The sequence below is a fragment of the Poecilia mexicana genome, unplaced genomic scaffold (assembly GCF_051168715.1).
Source record: "Poecilia mexicana isolate PSO_F unplaced genomic scaffold, ASM5116871v1 scaffold_18, whole genome shotgun sequence".
NCBI lineage: Eukaryota > Metazoa > Chordata > Actinopteri > Cyprinodontiformes > Poeciliidae > Poecilia > Poecilia mexicana.
Window position 1 is genome coordinate 19,694,785 of NW_028263387.1, and position 23,168 is coordinate 19,717,952.

The 23,168-nt window shown below is 40.1% G+C and overlaps 3 protein-coding genes across 6 annotated transcripts in view; 1 reads left to right on the forward strand and 2 right to left on the reverse strand.

Annotated features, from left to right (window-relative positions):
- LOC106933062 (dynactin subunit 1-like) overlaps positions 1-1,753 on the reverse strand; it is a 15,897-nt gene extending 14,144 nt beyond the window's left edge. For both annotated transcript variants that reach the window (XM_088016194.1, XM_015012094.2), the window contains exon 1: positions 1,623-1,753. The gene's annotated coding sequence lies outside the window, so the exon portion shown is untranslated. The remainder of the gene's footprint in view (positions 1-1,622) is intronic.
- tdrd7b (tudor domain containing 7 b) lies at positions 1,000-19,064 on the forward strand. Of its 3 annotated transcripts, XM_015012100.2 has the most exons (22): positions 1,010-1,081; positions 1,788-1,821; positions 3,071-3,280; positions 4,878-5,081; positions 5,290-5,434; positions 7,984-8,185; positions 8,944-9,026; positions 9,410-9,618; positions 10,403-10,801; positions 11,305-11,603; positions 11,682-11,874; positions 12,116-12,227; positions 12,906-13,108; positions 13,283-13,417; positions 14,450-14,533; positions 14,666-14,800; positions 14,884-14,994; positions 15,753-15,901; positions 16,016-16,245; positions 16,358-16,541; positions 16,641-16,801; positions 17,161-19,064. In XM_015012100.2, the coding sequence occupies exons 4-22, from the start codon at positions 4,878-4,880 to the stop codon at positions 17,379-17,381; spliced, it is 3,459 nt and encodes a 1,152-aa protein (XP_014867586.2). In that variant the 5' UTR covers positions 1,010-1,081; positions 1,788-1,821; positions 3,071-3,280; the 3' UTR covers positions 17,382-19,064. The 3 variants fall into 3 exon arrangements, with proteins under 3 accessions (XP_014867585.2, XP_014867586.2, XP_014867587.2); XM_015012099.2 differs by lacking the exon at positions 1,788-1,821 and having other exon boundaries at positions 1,000-1,081; XM_015012101.2 differs by lacking the exon at positions 1,788-1,821 and having other exon boundaries at positions 1,012-1,086.
- Positions 19,065-19,102: 38 nt separating this feature from the next.
- Positions 19,103-22,991, reverse strand: LOC106933067 (calcium-binding protein 2-like). The gene is made up of 8 exons (XM_015012104.2): positions 21,908-22,991; positions 21,710-21,775; positions 21,478-21,628; positions 20,933-20,963; positions 20,461-20,604; positions 19,829-19,938; positions 19,532-19,679; positions 19,103-19,443 (listed from the first exon to the last, which is right to left on the reverse strand). Exons 2-8 carry the CDS (start codon positions 21,769-21,771, stop codon positions 19,415-19,417), a joined length of 675 nt encoding a protein of 224 aa, XP_014867590.2. The 5' UTR covers positions 21,772-21,775; positions 21,908-22,991; the 3' UTR covers positions 19,103-19,414.
- Between the last annotated feature and the right edge of the window lie 177 nt (positions 22,992-23,168).

A 23,168-nucleotide genomic window follows, 5' to 3' on the forward strand; every position in this document is an offset into this window, starting at 1 on the left:
CATAGCCATGATTACAACCAGGAACAGTTTTCACTTCCAGTCCAGTAAAAAACATTAAAAGCTTCTGCTGCTCTTTGTTTTGTCTCGTTTTACATTCCTGCCTCTCTTCTCTCCCAAAGATAAGTGAAAGCAGCGAATCAGGAGACTTTAGGGCGGAATCTTTGCGCTAAATCACAAAACGTCACGGCTGATTTATAATGAGATGTTGAGCTAAAATGTTCTGCACAAACCAGAGATGGATGAGATTAACGGGATCATACCAGTCATTTAAGGTGCATTGTGTTTATTCCTCGCTATTTGAAACAATGTGTGACAATGTCACAACCTCAAACTCAGTCATATTAGAGTGTGTTAAGAGGTAGGCCCCAAAACATTCATGTTTTCCTGCTTTTTGTGGTCTTAGAAGAATGTTTTGTTAAGACGTAAAAGGGAGCAGACGCCAGTTTTTTTGTTTAGACACCAGAAGTTTCATTTAAGGTAATTCTAATTAGTCTCATAGATAAAAACATTAGCTGGTCCAATAAAAGTTGTGTAATTTTTTTTTAAACAATAATGGGCTGTAGTGATTCACTGTATTCTGAAGTCTCAAAATATATTAATGATGAACCAATTGAAATCTTAACTGGTGAGCACCACTAGGCAGTACTTTCAAACCTATGATTAAAATACTTTTTACACATCATCACAGGTAAATATGTCCTTCAATTTATTACCTCGTAGCAAATATTTGTACACGTTAGACTTTAAACTTGGAACTTGAAACTAAATATGTAAAATAATAAAAGAGTGGGGTAAAAATTTGACAAATTGATGGAAACAACTTTAACAATTGAGATAAAATCTGGGAATACTAATTCAAATCCCATATTTTGTAGAAAATCAGTCTGGAAAAGACAAGCGTTCCTACGGGATTTAAAAAATTTGATCCTCGAGAGCTACCATCCTGCGACCTTCTCCAACACACCTGAATCAAATTAATGCCTCATTACCAAAAGGGAAGTCAGCTGTTTGACTGGAGGTGCGTTGGGAAAGAGAAGGACCCAAGTTGCAGAGGATTGGAGTTGCATACATCTACGCCAGAGTAACGTATTTATTAATAGTCGTATTTAATGCCTTTTAACTTTTTTTAGTCGCACTATCAGGAGACTCATTTATTACATTAAACGTTGTTTTGTATACTTTCCAGTCAGCCATTAAACCCCCGCCCCCAACTCCACTTTGTTGTTATATCTACTTTTTAGTTTAGTTTTATGCTATATTCTCTTTCAGGTACTAATGTGGATTATATAATTAAAATATTGCATTAAGTAAAAAACTGAATACATTTTACAGCATCTATGCTGGATCAAATGCAACAAAGTCCGGATTAGCCATATTTTGCTAAAAAGCTACACTGTTAGAGAAGTCATGAAAGGTGAAACACAACATCCCTGCGTAAATTAATCAAATTTGAAGATGACGGCTCTGTAAATAAATTAGATGATTCACAAATGTATAGCTTCAGAGATGAACGAAAAAGCTAAAGAAGTTGCTTAAAAAGCTAGCTAGTCAACTGAAACTCGAAAGCTATGCAGATTTAGCAGACTACAAAACAAAAATCGAGTTTTTTAAATGTTTCTTACCAGGCAAACGGAGATATCTGCTGTTAAATGTGGCTCTGTCAAGCTTTCATCCAAGCATTAAGACCCACTGGTGTCAGTTTTTGAGATTCTCTGGTTTGCTAATCCAACTCTCTTCCGGCTTATGACAACTCATTTCCGTTGTTGTGGTTCTTATTCTCGTTTTAGGGTGGACATAAGTGCGCACTACCGCCACCCAGCGGTAAGGACCAGAATCAATTATTCCCCCCGTCAAAAGCAAACAGGAAATAATGAAATCATGTTCCATGTATAATTCATGTATCTATAAAAGAATAAAGTAAATATTTATTTCCCTGTCCTAAGACGGTCTTTAATTATTTTTTTCTTCTATGTTGAAACATTCTCTGGTGTATTTATCATGATTTAGAATAACATATTTTACAGATAATTTTCTCCAGAAAATAAAAATCTACTGCAACAAAGGACAATAACCATGGAGGGGTGACTGATGATTGACTACTGAGCTATCTCTGTAGTTCTGCTGCTATGGGTTTTGGCTGCCGGAGGATAACTTTCTCCTTGTTCTGGAAAATTCTCTTATTCTCCAATTGTTTGCCATTTGTTATTTCAACTTTTACCTTTATTCTGTGTGTCGTTTACTCCTTATAGAAGCTATATCAAGTTTGGTGTACCTGGAGGAGGCGAGCATTGGATGATCTATCGCTACTATCAACTTAACATTTTCCTTCCATGCACTTGCCTCTGTCTTTTTAACAGTGTCTCTTGCTATTGGATGAGCGTTTGTTGCAAATAACTGTATCTGCTCTCTTTCATCCTATACAGCTTTTAAAACCAACTGAGGGCTCATATGTTAAGATTTGTTCAGTTGGAACGAGTACATTTTTTGTTTTTGTAAAGTGCCTTGAGACGTGTTGTGAATTCAGTAAATAAACTGATGAGTTAATCATTTGAAGTCCATAGAGTATGAAATTGCAAATCTGTTTCACCCTGATTTCACTGGTCATTAGGTGATTGGTATGCCTTGTTCATGTCACTAATACATTGCAGGGCAACATGGAGGCACACTGGACAAACAAGCCTGTCTTCATTTATATTTCAACTATAACCAATCGAGACGACAGAAAGCTTGAATAATTAGATAATTAACAACCTTCAGCCCCTTTATTAATTTTAAGTTCATTTTTAAATTTGTATTCATTAAAATGAAGTACATTTTTCATCCATCCATCCATTTTCTATACATCCTTGTCCCTAGTGGGGTCGGGAGGTGCTGGTGCCCATTTCCAGCTGACGTTCCAGGCTTCTTGCCACTGATTTAAATCTTTCCTGTATATTTTAAGTTATTAGATATAAAATAGCGTAGACTCATGAATAAAAAAGCTTTTTTTTTTATTTATACATTATTTATGTTTTATTTCCAAGACTACTGTATCTAGTGAATATTTGAATTCCTCCACCTTGTGTTGCAGCTTCTGGAAAGCGCAGCACTGTGATCAACCGAAGAGCTGCGCTTTGGCGACCAATCAGAGGGCGGAAAGGAGGCTGCTCCCGGACCCGGCTTGGCAGTCGCACGGGATACGGATCCCCGGTCGGCCGCAGCTCAGCCCCGTGGCGGTGACACCTCTGACAGCGATAGAATCGACCCACTACGGCTATTCTACGTTTTTTTTCTGTACAAGGTAGGGAAGCTTTTCTCTCTTTACACCAACTTTTTATAAAGTCCTCAGGGGTGACAAAGTTTGGTTGAGTGTGTATTTTGTGCATTTTGAGCCTGAGATAATTAAAAAAGCTAGCTTGGAATAATAGATGTACTTCCGGTCTGGGTTTTCAACGTACAATTCTACCTGCAATCGAAGACAAGTTAGTAGTTTTATTTTGAAGGATAATTTTTATCCGCTTCCGGTCTGTTGAGTGCGTGTTTCAGCCACTTTTCATGAACTGTTCGGGGGATTTAACTCGAATCGATACCGAAACTAGCTAGACAGTGTACTGGATCCAACAGGTGTTATTTGTATCCAACATAAAGGTTTGAGGAATATTTGTGCCCGAAACGATAAAATACCAGATAAATTGGAGGAAAGCAGCTTGGTCCCTTGGAGCTGGAGTGACAGCGTTACGTCAGTTTCCCTGTCCCACATCAAGTGATAAATACAATGAGACAGCGGGGTCCATGAGCACATTTCACCTCAATTATATTAACTAATCCCTGTAGAAACTGGACGTTTCTGCATGTTTTCATATCTTATCGCCTCTGGAAGCGATAAGTTTCACACTTGTCCTGGAGTTTTCATCTGTCGGACCTCGGGCTGCCCGATCAGGGTGTGTCTCCATGTTCTCCCCCCGTCCAGAGGGTTCTGTCTAAACTAGAATTGGAGAAAAGTAAAAAGTATCTCCACAATATTTTTCGGAGATTTAAATGGTAGGCTTGTTTTCATTTCTGAAATAAGTCTCGCAAGCAAGTGTTTACTATAAGTGGATGGATACTTGCACTATTTCGAAAAAGCTAATTAAGAAAAAATGGCAATAGTAAATAAATAGCTTTGTCTGAACTAGATATTGCACCTTTTTAACATTCCTGCATTATTTTTATATACGACAAAAAATGGTACAAGCAAAAATTTGATAATACATCTAAAAAAAACGATTCATTCATTGATGGCTCTTTTATATGAATGCATTTTTTAAATATATATTTATCAGTGCTGAGGGTAAATGTCTTCCTATTTTCACTTTTTGTACTATTTACCAATTATAAGCAAATATTATTTAATTTTAACTGAACAATGTACTACATGACTCATTGTCCAAGTCTGCCCCAAAATATGGTTGTAGACCAGAGTTACCAGGGAGGCGGTGTTTTTTCATGGAGACACAAAACAAAAGAATCGAAATTCAAAACGGAACAGAGCAATATTCATCATGTTAATATATTAGCCAAAGAGCTACTTTTGACTGTTGAGCTGCAGTTATTATATAGCCAACACCAATTTGTTGTTTGCCACTCGCTGATATAACGTTAAAGAAGAGGAATAAACATGAATTACGATTTTAATTAGCTTTTTGTGGCAGTTTTCAGTTAGATTGATAATTAGAGTACATTACCCCATCCAGATTTGACTAAATCTGCAGTTAAGGCCTATTCCCTTTGAGCCCTAAGATTTTTTTTTTAATGAAGTAAGTCATAAACATTTTTTTCAGTTTTAAGTTGAATTTTACTTCCATTGCTCTATTGTTTTTTGTTTTGTTGTTGTTGTTTTTTACTTTTCCCCATCCCAGATGACTGAAGTGGAGTTGGTGAAACGGACGCTGCACGCCATCGTCCAGGCCAACAGAGGTGGTGTGTCATTGTCCCGTCTGCAGTCGGATTACAAGGAGCTGACCGGAGACCAGATCCCGCACCGAGAGATGGGACACGTCCAAGTGGAGGCTCTGTTAGCCAGCACGTCCTCTGTTCGCATGGAGAGGGGAGGTTCTGGAGAGGCGAGTGTCGCCACAATGTGGTACTCAGAAAGGAATGTGTGACAGATAAAATATGTAAACTAAAATTAACGTAACATTTTGAGCATGTCAAAATCAGTTGGTGTAAATGCTCTCAAAATAATTCAGTAAATTCCCTAAAAATTGTCTAGAAGTCAAATCTCTGAAACAGTTGAGAGTGCCCTGATAATGTTTTCATCTCTCCTTCCAGATGGTTTATTTCTCCTCTGGCGCCAAGGAGGCAGCACATACAGCCAAGGTGGTGGCCCGACAACGCAGCTCCAAGAGAACCGGCCGACACCACGTGGTCAACACCCAGATGAGAGTTAAACCGGCGGTTCCTCTAGTCCTCAATGGTGAGAGTTTACCAAACAAACTTGTTTATGCAAAATCACATATGTGGGGGTGATGACTTGTAGAAAATACTTGGGTAGATAAGAGGTCATACCAAAATATGCATTATCATCTCTACTGCCTAATCAATTCACAGTACAGCTGAATTTATGCTGAGAATAAATCAAACACTCTCTGCATTTGACTGCACTGGAATTTATTTTGGGTTATCAAGGCAAAGCGGGATGAATACAAACACTTTTCATTGTTTAATTAAGCAATAAAAAAGTGAAAACCGTTAGTTCTTTGGTCTGGTACATAAAACCACAGTGAATACACTGAAATGATCATGGTTGCTAAATAAAATGTGGAACAGTTGAAAGGTTATGGATGCATTTGCAAATCAATGTATGTGAAATGACAGACTTAAAGCCTGGTGGCTGAACCAGGGCTGGGATATTGCAGCAGAGGCACAGGCTCTGTGTGCTGCACCCTGACAGGTTGAAGATGAACGACTGGCCTCTTTGTACTGTTACTGTGTTGACCCTCAAGGTATTTTAGGCATTTGTTCATCAGTTGCACAAAGACAATCGGTTATACATACATTACACAGCCTTTACCTTTTCCTCATTTGCCTAAATGACTCAGAAAAACTGTAATACGTGTGCATATTATATTTAATGAAGGAACCAGGAGACAACTTTTCATTCTTAGAATGCTGCTAGACGGTGATGCTGCAGAATATTCTTAGAGTCAGAGGAGGGGATGGGTGGTGGCGGCGCAGTGGGGAGGGAGAAACGGAGAGAAAGAAGAGGACGTAGCAGCGAGGCGGTCTGAGGTGAACGGAGACGGAGAGAAACGCTGAAGCGTTGAGGAGGTGGACTGGTGACAGGAAAGGAGGGAGATGGAGTGGGGAGATGCAGTTTAAGCTGCAAACGAAGAGAAGCTGACGCACACATCAAGCTCTCCTCCACACTCCCTCTCATCCTCCTCTCACTGCCGGGGTTATTGATATTCAGGCAGAGATCGACCGGGAGCTGTGAGTCCACGTCGGCAAGGTGATGTGGCGTTCACTCTTAGTGCGTGTGAGAGGTTGTCCTTACTTCTATCTGCATGGGAATGGTTCTGCTTTATGCATTTGTGTGTGTGTGTGTGTTGACTCGGGCTGGGGCAGAAACTGTCTGCTGACTAAGGCTCTTAAAGCCGGTGGTCGGTTCTCGTTGCTGCCGGTGCGATAAAAGCAGAGTCAGTGGGAGTAAAAGCAGAGCTGATGTTAAAGCAGTGGAAAGTTCCAGAATAAAGAGGGATTGAAGAATGAGTGGGCACAGCAGCAAGAATGAGTAGCAGCACACTTCTGATGTCATGCAACAGAAATGATGTAATATTGGAAAGATGAGAGGCCTGGTTAGTGCAAGTTAAATCAATTATGCCATCAAGTTATGCATTTCCTTTGCACAACTTGCACATTTGTTGGTGATGTGATTCCTTGCACATCACCAACAAATGTGCAAGGAAAATAAAAACACAGTTCAGTTAAATTTGTGGATTTTCTCTGTAGTGTATAGAGACAAATACAAATTTGACTGAATGCAATGCAGGAGCAAACTGTAAATTCTGCTGCATGTGTGTTTGAGTTGGTGACATCACAAACTAACCATGTTGCGTTAATTAGCGATAATTAATGTTGCCACATTTCCCTGAAGTCTGTGCAGTTTTTGTTTGAACACGTATGAAAAGTTTCACTGCAACCATATTGAAAACAAGTGAACATTTTTGAAAAAAGAATTTGAAATGTATAAATATGGAAAAAAGAGTTAAATAAACAACAACAACAAAAATACAAATAGACCAGCTCAAAATAACTCAAATCATTTGAAAACTTTGAAAGATGATGCATCTCTCACTATACCAACACTGTAAATAAAGTTACTGGGGAGGGAGGAGAAAGTGGAGCGAAGGACCACTTCAAAATAAGAGCTTGAACAGCTGATTGCTAATAATTCAACTGAACCTTTACAAAACAGTTAAGTAGATTAGAGCTTTAGAATTTATCTTCAGAAATGAAACTAGCCAAATGCTCTAAAAATGTTTTCAAAGTTAGCAAATGCAAAAAAAAGTAGCTCTGTTGTTAGTGATTTAGCAGAAGTGTGCCCACCAGTGCATTAAACACATTAAATGTCAAAAAGAAAGAAGCTACCTTTTATGACCTGGGCATGTGTTAGAGATGTTCTAATAACAGAATAAAAACATGATTAGAATATAAAATAAAACAATAATCCAACCCTGAATATCCTTGAATGACACAATGTCGATTAAATCCCAATTATTTTTTTCACACACTCATCTGATTAACAGCTACAGGTTTTTGCCATTTTATTTTACACATAGCTATAAATGCTACTTGCAATACATGACTTGTCTGAGATCCTTCAGAGGTACAGCGAACTAGCAGCAGCTGATTTGAGGTTTTTCATCAAATCTACCAGAACATTTTTCCAGACAATGTAAAATCCCGCTTCCCCATCAGATTTAGCCGAGTCACTCACTTAATTTGTGGCATTTTTCTTATCAGCTAAACCCCAAACCTCTCTGAGGCAACCAAACCACCGAGGCCGAGGAAGAGGAGCCGGCGCTGGCCGTGGAGCTGGACATGGAGACTTCAGACAGACGAGAGACTTGAGGGATGTCCTGTCAGAGGCCCGGTCTGGGGTACATCCTTACAGGCTGTCCAGTCAGCACAAAGCCTATAAGAGAGGGAACCTCCCAGCAGAAAGGTGGGTGAGAGCTGCTGAGCTTGATTCATTTCAGTTGCTTATCAGACTCTAAATATGTTGATTTAACTCTTTAAGTTTCAACAGCAGCATCATTCAACTAAACGGGTGAAACAAGCATACAATTACTAAATCTGTAGAACTCGGTTTATAATTTATACAAGCTTAAGCGAAGCAAGTGTTAAGGAAGTGAAATTGATGATTTACACTCAAAAAGATTAAATTGTTAGATATACTCTGCTGACATTACATTGACAGAATGATTAACCTTAACTCTGTGACTGGTTCATCCGCTAACATCCATCCAAGTCCATTTTGTTGTTGAGCTTTTGCAGTACAAAGGGGGACCAGGATGGGAGTCCCAGTGTACTGGCAGGGGACACGAGCCCAGCTCGGGGGGACATAAACCTCTTTAATCCCTCCTCTATTCTCTGGTAGATTAACTCTTCTAAACCGACACGGAGTGAATCAGCACATCTGTGTGTATCCATGTAGATCTTTCTGGTGGCAGGTCAACGTCATCTTCATTTGTGTGCATGAATAAATGTTGTAAATTTGAAAAACCATAGTCCAAAAGGCTGAGTTACAGTTTAATTTAGAGACAAAGGAAAAATAAGTTTTTACGTAGACATAGGAGAGAGGGAGGTATTCTGCAGATGTTAGCACTTTAGTGATGTAAAGTTGAACTTTTTTTTTTCTTGTTTTACTTTGAAAAACAAATAAAAATGTATTTGCTTCTCTGTTTGGTTCTCTCTGTACAGACCAGACAAGAGGATGATCCTCCCGACGCGGTTTCAGAAGGAGATGCAAGCTCACCTTTCCAGAAATCCACAACAGACCGGCCGTAAGTTGATACTTTTTTCCAAACTGCAACTCCTCACCATCAGTATGGAATCACTACTCCAGGGGGGGTTGTTGAGTCGGTTGTTTTGCATTTCTCGCTTTGTAAAAATACCTAAAAGATCTAGTCAAAGTACATCTCTAGTGAGGTATTCTAATGGCAGAATTCCTCCAAAGAGATAAAATCTGATAAACTGGGTTCATATATATATATATATATATATATATATATATATTTTTTTTTTTTTTTTTTTTTAAATAACGGGTGTTATTCTTGTATCAATTTTTTTCTGATTCAAACCTCTTTCCTTTCCTTGGTTGAAAACCATAAAGTTTCCTGATGTTTGTGAAATAATTCCTCCTCTGCTCTGCTGTTTTTTCCTCCAGCACCGGTGAATCTAAACGAGAGCTTTGGGCCGGGCAGAGGAAACCCCTACAACCCTCAGCAGGTCCAGAGTCGCATCAGAGAGATTCTGGCCAAGTACAGCAATGGCTTCTGGGTGTCCAAACTGCCTCAGATCTACAGAGAGCTGTACAAACAGGACCTGCCCTCAGAGGCCATCAAAGACCTGGAGGCCTGGACCCACATATGCATTGTATGCACTCAATCTGAACTGCTTTGAAAGTTTTAAATAATTCGCTTTTTCATGAATATCTAATTAAAAGCTCATTGAAATGTAGTAAACTAGAGAGCTGAAAACTGTAAAAGTCAGAAGGTTCAGAAACAGGACAGGGCTGCACCAAGGTATTTAGATGCTTGGCTTTTTGTTACTTGCGTTAAAAGTTTTTAGTAGCACTGAGCAACAGATTCACTTGGTGTAAGCAGATCCACTCCAACCTTCCTTTCCTCTTTGAAACTGGTCCTGCAGCCTTGTGCTGCCTTGCGAATGTAAATGTAGACACCAGTTACACTCGATACCCCTTCTTTGGGGTGAGAATATAAAGTACCTGCTCTTGATGGTCCCAATACAACAAGCTGAAGAGGAATTAATCATTTTAGACCGTTTAAGCAAAATGTTAAATGGCCTAAAAAGAGATATATTGATAGTTTTATTTGATTCAGGAAGGCAGCCACCTAGAGGTAAATTATGATTCATAAATTTACTGAGCAGTCTTGAAAACAAATGTTTTTGGAAAAAAAAAACAGAAATTTGTAAATTTCTGAACATTAAAGAGCTTTTATTTTTGTTTTTAATTTAACCCTTTAGATTTACTGCAGTAAGAGGCACATTTGAAGGCAGATTATGTTTTACTGTGAATACAAAACATATTGTGGACTCTTTCATTGGAATACTTTAATTCAAGCCTTATAGATGTAAAAAGTCAGCTTTTGTTTACGTTCAAGTCTGCAACAGAACGGGTTGTTGTTTTTGTTTTTAGGTGGAGAAAACCTGTGGCAGTAACTCCTCGGAGCTGCTCCTCTACCCTGCAACGGAACTGTCCAACTCACCCTCTCCTTCCCAGACCGGTAACAACTCCACCAGCTCGCCTGCTGAAGCCTCCCGGGTCCAGAAGAGGCCCCACATCAACCCTCTGGCTCGATCTGGCTCCCGGTCTCCCCAGTCCCCCCAGTCTTCCCCGTCCCCCCAGTTACCTCAGTCTCCCCGGTCTTCCCCGTCCCCCCAGTCTCCCCGGTCTTCCTCTTGGTCTCCCAGCCCTCCTTCCTCCCCTGCAGCCCTCAGCCCTGATCTGAAGCAGAGACTGGAGGAGCTGCTGATGAAGTACTCCAGTGGTCTGTGGGCCCACGCTCTGCCCAAGCTCTTCCAGGACACATACAAAGTTAGTGACACACACTTTGATGCACATTTTGGGTGCATTCACACCAGCCTTGTTTAGTCCGCTTTGATCCAACTCTAGTGCGGTTTGTTTGGGGAAGTGTGAATACAGAATCAAACTCTGATGCAGACCAATAAAGCAAACTCTGGTCCACCTAAAAACCTAGTTTTTGCTTCAGCTGAAGTGAACTCTGGTGTGGTTCGAATGTGTATGTGAAGGCCAAGCAGACTTGGTAAATACAATAAAAATAAAAGTGCCAGTTTAGCGCTAGCGGGGAGAAATAACTTCTGTTTTTTTGCAAAAGACAAAAGAGAAATCCTCCAACTGCTAAAATGTGATGCCACAGAGTTCGGTGTCAAAGCAAACCGCAGCAGCTGAAAATGTAACAAATGTTGCAATTTTGGTCCCCAATCAAACAAGTCTATAGGACTATCAGGTTTGAAAACACCATCAATTTACCTACATGTGCAAATGTTGCTAATATCGTTCTGTTATTGTTTTACAAGATTAAACTGCCCGGATATGTGCTGGAGAACCTTGAGCTCCTCTCCGACATTTGCACCATCAACTATCCGATGTCTGACAACCCCCAGCGGGCCATCCTGTACAGGCGGAGCAGCGTCGGAGGGGAGGACGAGAACTGCAACAGGAGGAGTTCGTCCGCCAGCGAAGAGGAGCTGAGCGTTAGGACTGAGATGGGGAGGAGCCTCAGCAACCACGAGGTGCCGACTCTGCAGATCCCCAAGGAGGAATATCCCTCCGTTCTGGTGATGGAGGCCACAAACACCAACTCTGTTATACTGAGGTGGGATGGAAGCCAATTATCCTTTTATTAGCTGATGGAGCACGGACATCTCACTGTCCACCGCTCCTCCGCTGGCAGGTACATCGGCGAGGGTTACTCAGTGGCGCAGGACTCCATGGAGGACGAGATGAGGGAGTTTTATGGCTCAGACAAAAGCCAGCAAGCCCCTCTGTCTTCTACTTCCTCAGGCCAATTCGTCGCAGCCCGGGCTGAGGAGGAGGAGGAGATCCTGAGGGCACAAATATGTGAAGTCATGTCTGACAAAGTCAAGGTAAAGGCACAAAACCAGGCAGCAACCAAAGATGAGAAACACTGAATAAGATCTTAAGTATTTTTGTCTAATTTCTAGTGCAAACATCTTTGTACACTTACAAGTACCTTGATGTAAAACTTATAACAAGATATTTCCCCATGTCACTAACACTAGTGTATTTGCACTAGAAACTAGATCAAAAACTCTTGGTGAGATTTCATGTTTTTGCAGGGTAACTTGTTTGTTGTTGCATCTGCAGGTCTATTATGTGGATCACGGCTTCTCAGAGGTGATCAGTAAAAGCAAAGTGTTGGAGCTGCATGAGAAGTTTTTCAAGCTGCCTTTCCAAGCAACCAAGTGTAAGCTAGCAGGTGAGTTACTGCAGGTGCCATTGAAATGTTTCACATTAAGACGCATTGATAACCACAAATACTACTGCATTCAATTCAATTTGGTTCATTTATGTTGCAACAATGCACAACAAATGTTGTCTTTACAAAAAAAAGTTATTTCAAATCAGTGACATACATTTCAATTGTCAAATAATACATTAATTTCAGGTTACTTTTTAAATTAAAGAAATTTCTACCGAAGAAAACCCAGCAAATTGTGGAGTCATTGATGTGCAGAATATCAGTTGCATCGTCAATGACTTTCCAGCATTCCCTCATACTGAGCATGCATGTAGCGACAGAGGAGAGGAGAAACTCCCCTTTTGCAGGTAGTAACAAGAAGGGCATAGATGTGAAGTGAAAGGAAAATTATCCATCATTTCCTTGCAAAATGTAATGACTTTTATTTTCACAGCTAATCAGTAAAGTGTGGTAAGCCCATGGTTAGAATCCTGTTAAATCCAACCCGCGTCCTCAACTTTTACATCCCGGTTTCAACACGCATGAATCAGTATCAGAGCTGAATTACCTCCTCAGCATTTCATGAAACGCATTGAAGTTTGTGATTGTAGTGTAAAAATTAACAAATAGAAAAGCTCTGTGATGCCAGAGAGAAAGGAGTTGGAATTGAAACCTGGTTTCGCCGTTCCTGCTCAGGCCTGGAGCCGTTCTGCCAGGAGCCTGCGGTTCTGAAGACGTTTGAGGCGATGGCGAGTGGACGGATCCTCCTGGCCGAAATCTTAGAGCGAGGTCCCGTCCCACTGGTGGTTCTGTACGACACATCTCAGGACGACGACGTGAACATCAACGCCGCCTGCATGAAATCCCTGCAGGACAAGACGCTAGCGAGTCCGTTACAGGTACACAGGAGGCCGGGGTGTGTGTGTGTGTGTGTGTGTGTGCGTGTGTGTGTGTGTGTGTGTGTGTGCGTGTGTGTGTGTGTGTGTGTGTGTGTGTGTGTGTGTGTGTGTGTGTGTGTGTGTGTTCTCAGGCCTATGGGTTCATAGCAGCTCAACATCTGTTTATCCCCCCAGGTGAACAGCGCCTATATGAATGTGACCGTCAGCAGTGTTTGCTCCGATGGGACCATTTACTGCCAGCTCCCCTCCAGAGGACTCGCTAAGCTGAATGAGATATTGGAGAAAATAGAGAATTACTTCCACACACAGGTAGCTAGACTGCAGCATGTTCCTCATGGTGGCATCTTTTAAAAGAACGGAAACGGTGGAAACGCTTTTATCAGACAAAATATGCTGATTTTCTTTTTTTTTTGGGGGGAGGGGGGGTTGCTGTTTCTTTTACATTAATTTTGTGCAGTACTTTAAGTTTCTGTCAGTATAATGTGTAATTTATAAATTAAATGGATTTTTTAAGGTCTCCAGATTTTGTATTTAAAATGTCATTGTGTATCAATGAGTTTTTAAATTAATATATCAGTTTATTCACTCAGTGGAACAAATTTCATTAATTCACAAAGGCGTACACACATTGCTTTACATGAGTGACAGGAGCAGGAAGAAGAAGAGATCTCGTTTAACTGTCCCTTACTCAATAATTACAAAACTAATTTTTATGACTGTGTACGTTAAATTAATACATGTTTGGGTTTGTATTTTTTATAACTATATGTGCCATAAAAGTATTTGTACTAGTATTATTATACAGCATCCTTAAAGTTGCTATGCATATCAGCAACTAAACTAAATTAATCTAGAAGTTTAGTGGTGCCGTGTTGTTTCTCTCATGCAGTGTTGAGTACAGATTGAGATTAGGACGATAATCTGGAGTAAAGACATTCCCAAGGAACTTAATCTGTTCGCAGCACAGGAAGCAGTTGCTTTTCTAGCTGCCGTCCTTTAAAGCATTACCGATTTACGTCAGGAGGAAGTCCGCAGACGTACATTTTTAGTCGATTTAAGATGCAAACATTTAGACGAGCTCACATGAAACTACTGTCCTCAGAGAATAATCCTGTGTTCAATAATAAGCTCCGTTAACCTCTGCTAAAGTAAATAGTCACTGCATGGAGGTGAAAATGCTAAGATGATTAATTAAGCCTTAGATGCTTCACAAATTAACCCAAACCTGATGTATGATTGCGTAGGAAAACAAATCCTGTCATTCAAGATCAGTTATCAAAAAGCTGCACAAAACCAGACAGGGAACAAACAAAAAGACAAACGATGTCTGCGTTTCTCCAGGTGACGTCAGAGTTTCTGGTATCCAGACCTTTCTGTGGGAAACAATGTCTGGCTCGCTATAAAGGCAAATGGTCTCGTGTTGAGGTGAGACAGAAACGGATCAAAATGTAAAGTGTCAAACAAATGGATACAACTCCTAATTATTCTCAGATTTAGAGTTAGTGAAGGCATAGCTGTCGTCATGCAGGCTTTTGTCCCCAATGTTTTCCAACCCAGATCACCAACCTGCACGGCAGCCGAGTGCTGGACATCCTGTTCGTAGACGTGGGCGTCCAGGCTTCCGTAGAGGTGTTTGAGCTCAGAGAGATCCCGCCGCTCTTCCTCCGTGACCTCGTGTCCATCCCACCTCAGGTCCAACACTGAAAAGAAGTCAGTCACTGTCTTTGAGAATGTGGTTTCCATACAAAGTCATGTTCTAAACGACTCGTGCTCAGGCTGTGAAGTGCTGCCTAGCAGACCTGGCGGTCAGTGTGGGGTCCTGGTCTTCAGATGCTGTCCAGTGGCTTCGAGAGAAAGTGCTAAACACCCCGGACTGCAGCATGAAGGCGAGTTTTTACCGTTCACTTACAGATGAGCTTTATAGAAGACGGCCTTGTTAGATAGTCTTTTACTATTCCAGTGTAATTAACGCTTAGAAATGCGTTGTAACAATTTAATTTAATTAAAATTATAATGGCTTTAATTTCCCAGAAAGATTACAGTTGGTAGACACACTTCTGCTAATGTGCTAATAGTATAGCTAACTTTTTTTTGTAGCGCTCTAGCGTTTTCGCTAACATTCAAATGGCTTAGCGCACTTAGCTTCCCTTAATTTAACTTTTTATGAATAAATTGTAAACCATTAGTTTACTAGGATGTTTTATAAACTCTCATTTGAATAAAGTTTTACATGTTGAATTTTTGGTTGTTAAACTTTGGTTTTGTCCCTTTTCTTCTCTTTTTTTGTGTTTCATGGTGAGATGTCAAACTTTGAGGTCTGGTTTTTCTCTTCAGTATGCGTGAAAACTCACCATTTTTGATAACTTTAGATCCCCCATGCCTACTGAGCAAACTGATGAAATTAGAAGTCAATTGATTGGTCTGTAGGATGAGTTTTGATCAAATGCAGGTCAAAATTGGAACTTCAATCCAAAATGCCCAACTCTGTAAGTCTTGGGGAGTTGCAGAAGTATACCAAATTTCATAGCTGTACGACAAAGCAAGGTCAATCTGGAGGGTGTTTGAAAGTTGCAGGGGGACGCCGTTGATCAATTCGTGTTGCAACTTTTGCTAAATTTTATTCACAAACCTCCACACTCCCCAGGTTGCCAAAATGGACGAAACCAAGCACTGTGTCTGTGTCCACCTGTTCACCGACAAGAACTTCCACGACCCGGCCCGCAGCCTCAACCACCAGATGGCTCAGTCCGACCTGTTCAAGCAGCAACCGGATGTCTTTCTGATCAGCCACAGGTCTCATCTGCAGCTTTCCCACTCAGCTTCATGCAGCTCTCTTCTGATTAATATCCGTTTATGGTCACAGTAAAATGGGATTTTCTTTTTCTTTCTGCTCATCTCTTTTCACAGCCCGACCAAGGTTTCCACAAACCCGTTTTCCTCCAAGACCTCGAGCAGCAGCAGTGACTCCACCGGTGGCAGTCCGACGTCGGCTTCTGTCCCAGCCAAGCCTCATCCCAGGAGGACGCAGTCAGGACCTAAAGGAGGAGGACACGCAGTGTCCACCAGCCCTCCTGGAGCACCATCATCACCTCCAGCACTCCTCCAGCTGCCGCCACTGCTGGAGCTACCCCAAATCGGTCAGAATAAACAATGCAAAGCATAAATCTTGTAAAGAAAACCTAATTTTTTTCCAGGCTTTTTTAATTAAAATGTTCCACCATACTATGCTGTCATTTTGTGTACTTGCAGGACACAATATGGATGTGTACGTGTCTGTGGCGTGTCATCCAGGACACTTTGTGCTGCAGCCCTGGAGAGACATGTACAAACTGGTGGTGCTGATGGGAGAAATGATACTTTCCTACAGTAAAACCGAGGAGAAACCATTTAAAGTGGAGAAGAATCAGATTTATGCAGCTAAAATTGAGAACAAGTGAGCGTTAACCTTATTTCATTAACCAACAGATACAAGCAGCTGGTTTTCCATTGAGAGCTTGATTAAAACTAGTTCTCTGTTAATATTACTTTGCAGTTGGCACCGTGTGCTGGTGAAGGGAGTTCTGACCAACGGGCTGGTTTCTGTTTATGAGCTGGACTATGGTAAACATGAGCTGGTCAGCTGCAGTCAGCTCCGGACTCTGAGCAAGAAGTTCAGACAGCTGCCGTTCCAGGGCATCCACGCCCAGCTGGCTGGTGAGTCCAGGTTCAGCCTTTATAGTTTCACTATTCGTTTTTAAGGTTTGCTCAGCAATAAAGCCTTTCTTCTCATGTAACCCTTGTAAAATAAATTTATGTTGTGGGTTAAATTGGTGCGAGACACTGCATTTCTGTGGTTTGATGAGAAATTAAGTTTCGGATTTTGTTCTTTAAATATTAAGCGGTGTCTGAAACTGCAACACAGCAGGTCCAAAATCTGTTGGTTGAGTAATAATGATCTTTCCCTGCACCTTAGGATGGATTTTTATTTTTTTTTTTATTATTCCATGCTCTAGTATTAGATTTTACCACAATCTGAACTCCGGTTTACTGACCGTTTCTCGCTTCTCTTGCAGGAGTGAAGCAGCAGCTGTGGTCAGAGGAAGCCTCCATCGTTTTCAGGAACCACGTGGAGAAGAAACCTCTGGTGGCCCAGCTGGAGGCCATGCAGGACGCCAACAACCCGTGGGACAGGAAGCTGAGCGTCTTCCTGGTGGACACCTCGCACGAGGAACACGACGTCTGGATTCACGACATCATGGCCGAGTTTGCGGATGAGCAGAGCAACGAGCTGTAGACTCAGGGCACCGAATCAGAGTTTCATGGTTTTTATAGCCAGCAGCTCTTCTGCTCTTTACTGAAGACTGGATTTAATAAAGTGAGGAAAAGTTCAGGTTTGTAGTTGTTGTATAATTTGACTTAAAGAAGGAAAGAATAAAACATAGAAAAGGATTAACGGCATCTAAATCAGCAACAATATAGAGATAAAAACTAAATTAATTGGTTACTAAGTGGGTATAGCTATTATAGAAATGTTGTGGTGAACTTTATTTTTTTTCTGCTATAAACTGAAATAGTTTTAACTGTTGAAACGACCTTCAAAGCACACAGTACGGCTTTAACTGCATGCACATCCTGCATCAATCTGAAGAACAATGTGAGCCTCACGCATTATCACATGCTGGTTTAAACTTACTGTCATGCTGAAAAGAAAGTACACCCTCCTCCAGTTTTAAATGTTACAGTGTGAATTACTTAGACACACACAGTTCAAAAAGATGAGTCCAGTGTGGAAAAGTTATTCCCTAAAACACGAAATTCTAGTCTGCTAGAATGTAAAGAGGGTGTACTTTCTTTTTTTAACGGGGCTGTAGGTGTATTTGTTTACAAAGGCTGCTTACTGATGGTGTTTCTCAGTGTTTGCAAAGTTTACAAAAGTCAGAGTGAACATTCCCTGGAGAGGAGGATGAAATAAAAGAAAAAATTAAACCCAGAAGAATCAGAAGATATTCTAAATCATAAAATGTTTAAAATGTGAAGACAAACCTGGACTGTATGTTCCAGGGTGACAAATATTACTCTTGGAGGACGTTCAGTCATCCTGCTTTGTAAATAACAAATCTGATGCGTTTATTTAACGGCGATTATTTTCCATCTTTGTGGAAGAGAAAAATAATGGATTCTGAATTTAAAAATCGTTTCAATAAGAAAGTATTCAAATTACAGTTTGCAATCATAACTGATATACTCTTTATGATCTCAAAATTAGACATGACAATGACAGTCATTTGCAGTTAATGATTTTTTTCTTCTTTTTTGCAAAGTTCAAATGTTCAGCCCAAACATGGGAGTTTTGTCTTTTTTTTGGTTTGCACAAAGTTACTATCCTGAATATCCTCCCAGAGTAGATGTTTAATTAGATGTATATATTATTTTTAATATTGTTTGTAATACAGTTTAGTTCATACTTGGAAAGATTAAATTGAAGCCTAATTAAGATTTTTACAAGCTGTGAACTACAGAAACATGGTTTCAAAACGTATATCTGAAGAACAAAACTCTTAATTTATAAATGAAATTGTTTGTTTCACCCCATTTCCTGTCATTAGGATGGATGTCACTAAGGCTTCTCTATATGCAAAAACTCCACTTTTTCCTTTTTGTTTTATTTTGTGAGGGAGTGGGCATGTGTTCACACACTCTGCTGAAGTGTGTGAACACATCTTAAAGCTTAAAGTGAGCTGTCTTAGCAGCGCTAACCTTCTGGCATGTTGATGCTCTTGAGCCTGAACTCAAATGTGATTCCGACAGACCGCCTTTAATTTGGTCTCTGGTTTTAAAGAGTGCAGATTAGACCTGGTTTATTAATAGATCATTTATATTTAACTTATTATTTAGATGCTGACATGAATGTAATGATTTCACATGGTTGGAAAAAAAATTGTTTTCTGAATAAAGTGAGATTGTGAGGCTGATGAAATCTCTTATCTTTGTTGTTATGAAGAAATCACAGACTCGTCGCATTTGAATTTATTTATTAAAATAGCAAAAAAAGGGATTATGTTTTATTTACATATGACAAAGCAACAAACTCGGTCACTTACTGAAATACCTTTCAGCCTTCAGTACAATGCAAATCAAATCAGTTTTTTTTACAGCTCCATAGTTGAACACTAAAAGACTACATCCACATTAGAAACAAAATCATGTTTTGAAAACATCTGTATTTGTCTTCATTGAAGCAAGATTTACAAAATATCAGTTTAATAACATTTTCTCCATCGTCTGTAAGTGCTTGTCGTGAGCCCAGGTAGATGTTGCTTCGTGATGTCAGTGAATAGAAAGCATCATCACAAACTCTGGAAATGAAACGGAACAAAACACAGAGTCAGGATTGTGTCCTCGACCAGCATTGATGGGAAAATGGAGCGCTTGATGACCTCTGACCTTCGAAGTCGATGCTTCCGTCTGCATTGACGTCCAGCTCCTTCAGGATCTCCTCCAGCTCTCCCTTCTTCAGCTTCTCCCCCAGAAGACTTTTCAGAGCTTCCTTCATCTCGTCCTGGTTTATCTTTCCATCTCCATCCAAGTCAAACTATCGTGAAGGAGAAAATTCTGATTATCTGAAATTTGCTCCAAGTTCTCTATTCTCTATATACAGCTTGGTTTAATTTCATCTCGACAAGCTTTCTCTCTAATTATCTTTCCACTAATTTCACTGGATCTGTTTTTTACGTAGCTGACCTGTACGAAGGCTGACTGGAGCTCCTTGAGTCCCAGCATGTTTGTGGTTTCTCCCATCATCCTCGGTCCCATCAGTTCAATAAAATCTTCAAAGTCCATTAAGCCGCCCACTAAAAGAGAGATGGGTGGTGGGGGGGAGGGAAGACAGCAAAAAGAGTTGATTTTCACCACATTTGATCTGCAAGTTTTGTAAAATAAGTGAATTAAAGGCGAATTAAACGCGTTGAATTGGTTCAATCTTTATTTTGTTGATGAAAAATGGCGAAATCAAAGAAGTGGTGAAAGTGGACTTTAATCAAAAGATCTGAAGGATTAAAAAGATTTCTTAGCTCTTTAATTTGTTAGCTCTTTCATCAACATTTAACGACGAACTGTATTTCAAATCAGAGACATTTTACTTGATCAAATTGGTCAAACGTCAAGAAATTTAAACAAATTAAAAGCTGAGGTGCTAAAATTGGATGCAACAAGATTTCTGAATCAAAATGTGAAGAGAAGAAAGCAGAAGAAAAGGTCAGCCTTCATTTAAAAAAAAAAAGCTGTAACATTACTTTCCAGATTGTGCTATAAAAACTCTCTTCTGATCTGTTACCTTTGGCTGAAAACTCAAACTGTTTTCCCGTCGGACTCACTTCTCATCTTGATCTGCTGTACGATCTCCAGCAGCTCCATCTCGGTGGGCATGTATCCCATGGTCCTCATGCATTCGGCCACATCTTTGTAGTTCAGATAGCCGTCCTGGTCGTAGTCGAACTCCTTGAAGGCTTCTTGCAACTCTGCGAAGTGTCAGAAAATATCCACAGCTCCAGGGATGCTTAATCTTGTAGCTACAGCTTAAATAAGCATGAAGGATTTCATAAAAAAAACTCTCTTTTGGCAAAAACTAAACGGGATAATACAATTAATCCACATGTTCTTTCACAACGCTAAACTGAAGGAACATTTTTATGATAAAAATCCCACCATATGGAAATTAAGTGGTAATTGAATCTATTTTTAAGGACTTCCATTATCTTTTAAGATTGAAAATATGGATTTTTAACTTTCTAACCACTTGCATGTTTGTTACTGAGATAAATACTGAGCTGCAGAAATGAGACTCACCGTCTATTTCAGCCTGAGCCAGGTCTCTGTCCTGATGAAACAGGAAATACAGTTTAACCGAAATATCAAATTTAAACTATTTACAAAATGTGAAAATCACAACAACAAAAATCTGTATATACTCTCTTTTTTTTTCATTGTGACGAGTGGCTAAGAGATGTGGGCGACTTCCTCGGGTAACATTTATACCCAAAGCAAACAAAACATTATCAATTAGTAGTAATTAAAACCACCAGAACCATTCTACACGAAGGCTATTTTTAAGGACAAACGAGTGGCGTTGGACTACGTTTCAGGCGGATAACCTTAACAAACTGTGACATTAAGCCTTTACTAGAGCCGCTAATGCAGCAGAGACACCAGGATCAGAGTCGGCAGCGTCAGAAAGATCCGGAACAAGAAATAAGATGTTCAGGCGATGGCCATCTACCACTGTTTCTACTTTCTATATGCATTTGTGTCAAGATAAAGAAATGTAACTGTTGCTGCTTGTTAAGAAGGTTAATGTAGTTTTCATTCAGTGGTTTGCAGAGTTGGCTACTTACGGCCCCAAAAACACTGTTGAGGATGGAGTTGTAGACTTTGTTCATGCTCTCCGTGTTTTTCTTGGCCTTCTTCGAGGATTTCTTCGGTGTCTCAGAAACCGAACCCGATGGGGAGTTTGTGGCTGTGCTAGTTTTGGAGCCGCCATCTTTGCTGAAAAAAAAGTGAGAGAACAAACGTTTCAAGTTGCACGGCGTTCTTAAATTGACGTAAGATCAATAAGTTCAAACCTACCCGTCTCCTAGGGCTGAATCGGCGGACGTTGTGGAAGAGGTCCTGTCTGCTGCTTTGGGCATGCTGCTGCAATAAAAGAGAGATTCAAGATATAAACAGCAAATACTCTCCTTAGACTTACAAAAAATAGTTATGTAGGCCGATTTACTTCACTGCCACAACAGACATTGTTCTCCGTTATCGCTCCAGACTGCTTACCTTGTCGGATCTGTAACCTAAGTGGCGGGAAAACGGCAGGGAGTTGAGACGCAGGAGCAGAGCGCTTCTAGGTCCGTCTTGGTCGTAAATGATTTCAGAGACTCCTGTCAGACATGACTCCTGTCCTTCTCTTTGACCTTTCACCTTTAGAGAGGCTTAGCAGGTGATTACCTGGCTAAACACGCAGCCAGCAGCCAGAGAGCAAATCGTAGAACAGCAGGGTCAGGCGACTGTACTTCTTTCTCAGAGGTCAGAGTTTTCCTTGTTTGTGCATCACGAGGTGCTTTTGCAGTTTGGTTTGACTGATCTTTGGTGAAACATCCCTTAGTAAGTGATATCGTGACTACAGTTTTTGCAGCTACCGGGACATTTAACACCCTTTCATAGTAAAATCTTTGAGTTTATTTAAATCTTTTACTTTCTGAACACAGACCCAACTTTCTAGCTTATAGTCACAAACTTTCTGGAAAGGTCAGATCAGAAACGAAATGTTCCATGGATCATTTATCCTCCATGTATCAGAGGGTCTGAGCAGGCCGTACACTAGGATATTTGACAGCGATGAGACCCTCCCCCTGGCTCTTATTGGTCGTTTCTGACAGAGCTCTGTATTTCTGCATTTAGCACTAGAAGAAGGGAGAGGAGCTTGATTTTTTTTTTTTTTTTCAGATTATTTGCCTCCTGATACTGTGATGACATAGCCACAGTTTTAACAAATATGTTAAAATTAAGAAAAATTAAATACAATTTCTCATGTTAAATGGTGAATGTAACTAAAACGAAACTGTCAATGTTTAATACCGCTCTTGGATTTTCAGTTATATGCATAGAACATGCATTTACTTTCATATGTTCAGATTTTTTTAAAACAAAAATTCACTCTAATTTCTTGCCGTCTGATGATTCTGGATTATCACCACTAGAGGGAGACAAAAAGCAGCATTTTGTATTATCCACTAATTTGTCGTAGTTTGCAATATCAATGCTTTTATCAAATATTTCCCTGGTATATATTGACGTTCAACAAGGAACACTCAATACATCACAAGTGGTTTTATTGAGAAATATATAATTTATAAGTCAAGTTCACTTGAATAGCACATTTCAAAAACTTGGTAGTTCAAAGTTTGACCAAGATTTTTGTGGTTAAGCTCATTTTGTTGAACTTTTATCCAGAACATCAAGATTTGAAAAATAAGATTTTTTTATGCCTCAAAACTTCAGACCACCGCTGGATTGTATTTTTATTTTTTATTTTTGC